The 9026-nt window shown below is 41.0% G+C and overlaps 1 protein-coding gene across 1 annotated transcript; it reads left to right on the top strand.

Moving 5' to 3' along the window:
* Window positions 1–8277: 8277 nt before the first annotated feature.
* LOC139849735 (uncharacterized) lies at window positions 8278–8697 on the top strand. The gene has a single exon (XM_071839362.1). It carries the CDS (start codon window positions 8278–8280, stop codon window positions 8695–8697), a length of 420 nt encoding a protein of 139 aa, XP_071695463.1.
* The last annotated feature ends 329 nt before the right edge of the window (window positions 8698–9026 follow it).

A 9026-nucleotide genomic window follows, 5' to 3' on the forward strand; every position in this document is an offset into this window, starting at 1 on the left:
TAACGCTTAGTGAATGATAATATACTACATACATATATATGCATAAAATGGACACGCCACATAAATAAACAAATACCGCATACCGGAGCGTCCAAGCCTAAAGGCAAGCTAATCTAAGTATACCATACGATCACTAAGCAACAAGCTAATAATACCATCAATAAGGTAAGTTCACCAACGTCAATGTGAACAACGCCAATAACTACCCCCGGAGGGTTAACTACATCACGACAACACAACATTAATCACGAATTAGCAATTCGACAATCATGCAACATATCGTGCATATACCAATAACCGCAAGTCCACAATAGCTAGCAATACCAAAAGCATATAATTCATAATTAAATATGCCAATACATAACTCATACAACCATGGTTAACCAAGTACACAAGAGAACGGTACATGAAAGTCCGTTGGAGTTCATAACATCCACTAGTGTTACTTACACACCGCGTAATCACTAGTCCCCCGGGTGATGTCTTAAACACCGCGACTAACTCACCCTTACAACAATGTGGCGTCTTAAACACCGCGACGAATCCACACTTCATTCAATACAATGAGTGGTGTCTTGAACACCGCGACACTTCCACTCCCATGACATTGTGGTGTCTTAAACACCGCGACAATACCACAAGTCAATTACACAATGAGTAGTGTCTTAAACACCGCGACAATACTACTCGTCAATTCCACAATGAGTAGTGTCTTAAACACCGCGACAATACTACTCGTTTCATAGAACGTGGTGTCTTAAACACCGCGACAATACCACATTCGTACAACACAATTAAATACATTACATACATACACGCATAATTATTCCACTCACAACCACGTGTGATAACGTACACCCAAAATGTGTACTTTGCCAAAGGTAGTCAACCAAAACGCACAACCGTGCCAATTGGACCTATGCACAAGTCCATCAAATCCACCTATATGTGAAGTGAGCTCTATAGCCGAGAATCACTTCACCCGACCCGCACCCATCCTACACATACATATGCATATAGGATATTAACACTCACCTTGAAGTCTTGATGAAAGCTTCCAAATAATCTGAAACTCGCCAATGGAAAATACCTATTCCATTATCATAATTACAACAATACACTTAGAATGGATTCACAAATCAACCCAAATTGACACTTAGTGCAAATTTGACCCAAATGCACTTCCAAGTACAAAACGCGCCCAAAATTAACCAATAATCACTAACACAAGTGAGAATGGTCTTAATACGCCAATTAAACCCGATCATAGGTGTTAAACACCTATCTTGCCCAAAATGACACTTAAACCCTAGTTTGACCCATAAGAAGTCAATATCACGCTATTAGCAAGTTTTGACACCAAAACATATTTAACTCGGTTTAACACTTCAACTTAATCCATTTTAAGTTTATAAACTTTGTTAAATCGCCAATTGGGTCATAATCACCACCAAACCCTAATTTGACCCAAAGTCAAAGTTAGTCAACCAAATAACCCTAAATAGGTTTCAATACTTCCACAATCACTAAACCTAGTGATTAAACCCAATTTCAAGTTCTAAACATAACCAATTTGTTCACCAAACCGAAATCCACCAATAATAACAATAAACCCGATTACTAGCATCACTAAAGTCACTTCATGAGTCTAAATGGGTTTATCAACAAATCAAGTTCAAACCCTAACTTTGAATAGCAAAATCAACAATGAAATTCGGAGTTAGAACTTACCAATACCGCCAAAATGATGCCGTTGACGAGTGGAACAACTTTAATACCCGAGGTTTGACCCGAAACACCCTTCTTCTTCTCCAATTGGAGCTCTCTCTCTCTAAAACTCTCCTCTCACTCTAGGGTTTGAAGATGAGTGTTTGTGGTGGGTGAGAATGTGATCCAAACTGATCAAAGGATCAGTTTTGATGACTCCAAACCGTCCCCAAGTGAAAAGACCAAAGTACCCTTCATTTAAAGCCTTTAAAAAGGCTGAAAATTGCTTCTGACCAATTCGGCGCGCCGCGCCACATTGTGGAGCGCCGCTCCACTCTGCAGGTCAGATTTCAGAAACTTGTTTTGGCCATAACTTTTTGACCGTAGCTCCGTTTTCGATGAATCAAATATCGTTGGAAACGTAATAAGATTTTCTTTCCAATGGTAAGGCTTTGAAACATCAACACAAACTTTATTTGGGGTTGAAAAGGTACGTACACACCTTGTACCTCAAACAACGTCCAGTTTTCCTTCGACGGTCGAGCAAGCAACACCTACATGTTGTGCACACTCCATACACACATAGTACACCTTAAATACATTATGTACAATAAATATTTGGGTCTTACAACTCTCCCCCACTTAGAATCGATCACGTCCTCGTGATCCTCGTCACTTAACCAAACGGACCACACTCCACGGTCCTCAACATAAGTCCCAATCCGACTTTCCTAAGCAATTCTTCCCGACGAATCGCCTTCCACAACTAAATCGTCATCCACGATTTTTCTCAAATCCACAATCCGAGCACTAAAACCATACTTATTCCCTCGCATCGGGAAACTCATCCCATCTCTAACCGAGATATCACTCCTCTAGCGTACCATTACCAAGTACCGTGCTAAAGCAACCAAGTCTCAACCTAAGGTCAACAACCCGAAACGATGAAGACCGAACCAAACGAATCCTTACGGACAACACCAATCACTAAACATCCCTTGTAGCGCATAATACAACCAATACGCAACTACCGTAACATCATAAGCGAACGACTAGAACCGCTAGCGTCCAATCGACTATAACAACTTAAAACCCTAGGCGTACAAAATCGACCATTGTCACGCCCGTAACGACATGTGAGCGAAATACGGCTATCGCATCAGTAATCACACAATACGGTCCTCACGATCCCACCATAGGAGTATAAAACAACTGATAGATCACTCAACACCGGATGAAGTCAGCGGACCCGAAAGTCATGCTTCACCGATATAACAATACCTCATGATGAAGTCAGCGGACCCCGAAAGTCATGCTTCACCACTATAACAATACCTCACACAACGAGTAGTGCAACATCGCGCTCCGCTACACTATAGTGAACCCTAACGGATACCGCTAACCGTCTACACTATCGAGCAAGAACCACCTATATCAAACATAGGCACAAAACAATATTTCTCTAGAAGAGAATCCGATACGTACATCCCTTAACCGAGGGATTTCACCTTGCTCGCCAAAACACGTCCATTATCTCTCGACGAGATTCACCAAACTTACCACCTCGGTGGAAATTTACAAATCCAATATCATAAGTACCAATGAGCCAAAAATTGTACTCTACCACCAATTGACCAAAACTAGGTCTCGACCAAATTTCCGGATCTAACAAAAGCATCATCCGAAATCTCACACTAAAACCTCCTCGTGCGGGAGTGCCACTCCCTCACTTGGAACTACGTTCCATATCCACAACTCGTACAACCGTACAATGCTACCAAAGGTAGACTTTACAAACAATTGGGTTCACACGACCCGTTACCATACCTTGCTCCAACCTCGAGTTCACGAAGGATTTTAACCAATCCTTATACACTTTGAACGAAAGCGTACCGCAACACAATCGGAGTCGAACACCACGCTAGTAGGTATAAAAGAGGCACCTAATGTTGCATCATGTAGACTCCATTACCAACACACATCGAGATTAAAAACACTCGATCTCAAGGGTTCCAACCACCCGACGAACCTCATGGTTCATCACTTCAACATAAAAGCGAACACGCGCTTAACAATCGAACACCAAAACCATTTCCGTGGCTTGGTAGAAACATTTCTCAAATATCAAGGAATGCTTGGTTGCACCAAGTCTTACGCCCTTCGCCCGACAATCAAACGTCACCATAGGGTACTTCCATTAGGAACGTCACCCATAACAACAATATGCACAACACAAGGCATTAACAACTCAAACTCAAACAGCATCGAACATTCCCAAGACTTGTGACCCCTCATGCCACCATTGTAACATCTAGACGCGCTAGAATTCGATATACTCGTCCGCGTACCACCCGTGCTCACACTCGGACCCTTAGTCCTCTTACTCGGAGCACCATAAGAAACAACCCTTCTATCCCTTGAAGGCTCACCCTTCTTCGATCGTGTATGCGACTCGAAACCCCTAGCCAAGTCGAATAATTCCGAAAACGATTTCGCTTGACCACGTCTAATTTTTCTTTTCAAGTCGTCATTCAAAGTCCGATAGAAATCCCCCATTAATAAACGATCACTTCCCAAATACTCCGGACAAAAACGAGCCTTCGCCATAAAGGTCGTCTTGAGAGTATTTAAATCCATAGATCCTTGTCGCAAATTTCGCAACTCATTACGCAATTCCCACAAATCGGCCGAAGTCCGGAATTCCTCGAAGAATTCCTCCTTAAATTCATCCCACGATAAGGCCATAAACGTTTCACCACCGACAAGATCAATCTTACCATCCAACCAATCCCTCGCCCTACCCCGCAACAAACTCGTAGCGAGTCTCGTCTTTCTCTCGGGAGGGCAATCAATAGTACGGAAACACCCTTCGACGTCCGAAATCCAAGTTGTGCTCACCAAAGGATCCGACTTTCCGTCATACATCGGGGATTTAGTCCTCATGAAGCTCTTAAGATAACGCTCCATTTCACTACTACTTTGAAGTTCGGAATACCTCCTTTCCATTCTTTCTTCCAACGCACCCATTTGCTCCGCAACGGCGGCCGCAACTCTAGCGTTAAACTCCGCATCATTCGCCTCGGTCTCGTTTCGCGTCGTCATTCAAAAGAATGCAAAACGATTAGTCCACGAACGTATAAAACCGCACGCACAACACCGTCCCATCTTGCTAAACACTCGTCGTACATCACTTGTTAGACACGATTTGTACCCGTAATAAGGTTTGCAAGTTCTTATTACGCACACACGCCGCATCGACTCGTTAGTACAACGACCGCCTCGCTCGATGATAAGAACAAACACAACCAAAATTCTACGCGATACAAACACACCCGAGAATTATTACCACAACACAAAAGCATATTAATAATATCCGCATTACTAATATATACGTTAGTCGACCTATAAACAAGGCACTAACTAAACCCATTCCGACCCGAAATCCTACAAGTCCCGCAACAATTTAAGCACACACAAAAGTCTAAGTCTAGGCACCTATCTCAAGTCACCTAAATCCCTTAGACCATGCTCTGATACCACTTGTAACAACCCAAACCAATCCACGACAAAACCCCGTTAAAATTTACAACTAAAAAAAAAAATTTTCTGGTGCAGTTCATTTGCGCGGCGCGCCAGGTGGGTGCGCGGCGCGCCAAACCACCTGGACAGCCCGCTGTCCCCGGAAGTCAATTTAACGAAAATGTTTGACTAGTTCCCGACATTTTTAGCCAAAACGCTTTTAACCATAAATTCATATATATAAAACTAGCACGTTTAATTAATAAAATTAAGTTTACGAAGCGGGGCCCACATCGACCCAAATTACCCTTTAAGTATCAAAATACAATTTTTGACCATAAGACTCTTAATACGAAACAAGGCCGAGCATGGAGATTGGGGATACGCTACCCAATCCTAAACAATCCAAAAGCAAGCCTCTAAAGCAACTATGCAAGTCTTCTAGTCCCCGCGCTTACCCGAGCCAACGTCCGCATGCAATCTATAAAAAGAGTCAACAACGAGAGGGTAAGCTAACGCTTAGTGAATGATAATATACTACATACATATATATGCATAAAATGGACACGCCACATAAATAAACAAATACCGCATACCGGAGCGTCCAAGCCTAAAGGCAAGCTAATCTAATTATACCATACGATCACTAAGCAACAAGCTAATAATACCATCAATAAGGTAAGTTCACCAACGTCAATGTGAACAACGCCAATAACTACCCCCGGAGGGTTAACTACATCACGACAACACAACATTAATCACGAATTAGCAATTCGACAATCATGCAACATATCGTGCATATACCAATAACCGCAAGTCCACAATAGCTAGCAATACCAAAAGCATATAATTCATAATTAAATATGCCAATACATAACTCATACAACCATGGTTAACCAAGTACACAAGAGAACGGTACATGAAAGTCCGTTGGAGTTCATAACATCCACTAGTGTTACTTACACACCGCGTAATCACTAGTCCCCCGGGTGATGTCTTAAACACCGCGACTAACTCACCCTTACAACAATGTGGCGTCTTAAACACCGCGACGAATCCACACATCATTCAATACAATGAGTGGTGTCTTGAACACCGCGACACTTCCACTCCCATGACATTGTGGTGTCTTAAACACCGCGACAATACCACAAGTCAATTACACAATGAGTAGTGTCTTAAACACCGCGACAATACTACTCGTCAATTCCACAATGAGTAGTGTCTTAAACACCGCGACAATACTACTCGTTTCATAGAACGTGGTGTCTTAAACACCGCGACAATACCACATTCGTACAACACAATTAAATACATTACATACATACACGCATAATTATTCCACTCACAACCACGTGTGATAACGTACACCCAAAATGTGTACTTTGCCAAAGGTAGTCAACCAAAACGCACAACCGTGCCAATTGGACCTATGCACAAGTCCATCAAATCCACCTATATGTGAAGTGAGCTCTATAGCCGAGAATCACTTCACCCGACCCGCACCCATCCTACACATACATATGCATATAGGATATTAACACTCACCTTGAAGTCTTGATGAAAGCTTCCAAATAATCTGAAACTCGCCAATGGAAAATACCTATTCCATTATCATAATTACAACAATACACTTAGAATGGATTCACAAATCAACCCAAATTGACACTTAGTGCAAATTTGACCCAAATGCACTTCCAAGTACAAAACGCGCCCAAAATTAACCAATAATCACTAACACAAGTGAGAATGGTCTTAATACGCCAATTAAACCCGATCATAGGTGTTAAACACCTATCTTGCCCAAAATGACACTTAAACCCTAGTTTGACCCATAAGAAGTCAATATCACGCTATTAGCAAGTTTTGACACCAAAACATATTTAACTCGGTTTAACACTTCAACTTAATCCATTTTAAGTTTATAAACTTTGTTAAATCGCCAATTGGGTCATAATCACCACCAAACCCTAATTTGACCCAAAGTCAAAGTTAGTCAACCAAATAACCCTAAATAGGTTTCAATACTTCCACAATCACTAAACCTAGTGATTAAACCCAATTTCAAGTTCTAAACATAACCAATTTGTTCACCAAACCGAAATCCACCAACAATAACAATAAACCCGATTACTAGCATCACTAAAGTCACTTCATGAGTCTAAATGGGTTTATCAACAAATCAAGTTCAAACCCTAACTTTGAATAGCAAAATCAACAATGAAATTCGGAGTTAGAACTTACCAATACCGCCAAAATGATGCCGTTGACGAGTGGAACAACTTTAATACCCGAGGTTTGACCCGAAACACCCTTCTTCTTCTCCAATTGGAGCTCTCTCTCTAAAACTCTCCTCTCACTCTAGGGTTTGAAGATGAGTGTTTGTGGTGGGTGAGAATGTGATCCAAACTGATCAAAGGATCAGTTTTGATGACCCCAAACCGTCCCCAAGTGAAAAGACCAAAGTACCCTTCATTTAAAGCCTTTAAAAAGGCTGAAAATTGCTTCTGACCCATTCGGCGCGCCGCGCCACATTGTGGAGCGCCGCTCCACTCTGCAGGTCAGATTTCAGAAACTTGTTTTGGCCATAACTTTTTGACCGTAGCTCCGTTTTCGATGAATCAAATATCGTTGGAAACGTAATAAGATTTTCTTTCCAATGGTAAGGCTTTGAAACATCAACACAAACTTTATTTGGGGTTGAAAAGGTACGTACACACCTTGTACCTCAAACAACGTCCAGTTTTCCTTCGACGGTCGAGCAAGCAACACCTACATGTTGTGCACACTCCATACACACATAGTACACCTTAAATACATTATGTACAATAAATATTTGGGTCTTACAAAGCTTTGTATGGAAGGAAATGTAGATCACCATTGTGTTGGATTGAGATTGGTGATTCACAATTGACAGGACCAGAGATTATCCCAGAGACAACCTAGAAGATCTTTCAGATTCAAGAAAGATTAAACACGGCGAGAAGTAGGCAGAAGAGTTATACCGATGTTCGAAGAAAATCCTTAGAATTTTAAGTGGGTGATAGAGTCATGCTTAAAGTTTCTCCACGAAAAGGAGTAATAAGGATTGGGAAGCGAGGAAAGCTGAGTCCGAGATATGTAGGACCTTTTGAAGTTATTGAAATGATTGGTCCAGTTGCATATAGATTGAAACTACCACAAGAGTTTAGTGGTATTCACAATGGTTTTCATGTTTCAAACTTTAAGAAGTGTTTGTCGGATGAGAATTTAGTGATTCCTTTGGAAGAACTAAGTATCGATAACAAGTTGCATTTTGTTGAGGAATCAGCAGAGGTGATGGATCGTGAAGTGAAAATATTGAAGCATCGTAGGATTCCGATTGTTAAAGTTTGTTGGAATGAACGGAGAGGTCCAGAGTTCACGTGGGAACGTGAGGACCATATAAGGCAGAAATATCCTCATTTGTTCGATAATCGAAGTACCTCCTAAATTTCGAGGACGAAATTTTTCTTAACGGGTAGGTAATGTAACAACTCTAGCTTTTTGACTTAAGTTGTCTAGTTTGACTTCTTTAAGTTACAATTTCCGACTTGACGAGTAAATTTAATGATTTATGTCTTGGTTTATTTTAGGGTCTATATAACTCTAAGGATGCATTTTAGGTTTTACTTGATTAAGTGTTACCTCACACATTTTTGCACAAATGACCTAAAACCCTAGCTTATCACTATAAAGCCTAGTTTATAACCATAAACCCTAGACTTGTAATTTATATCTTCATATATAATAATTTAAAAATTAAACTTATCAACTAAGTA

The sequence above is a fragment of the Rutidosis leptorrhynchoides genome, chromosome 5 (assembly GCF_046630445.1).
Source record: "Rutidosis leptorrhynchoides isolate AG116_Rl617_1_P2 chromosome 5, CSIRO_AGI_Rlap_v1, whole genome shotgun sequence".
Lineage (NCBI taxonomy): Eukaryota > Viridiplantae > Streptophyta > Magnoliopsida > Asterales > Asteraceae > Rutidosis > Rutidosis leptorrhynchoides.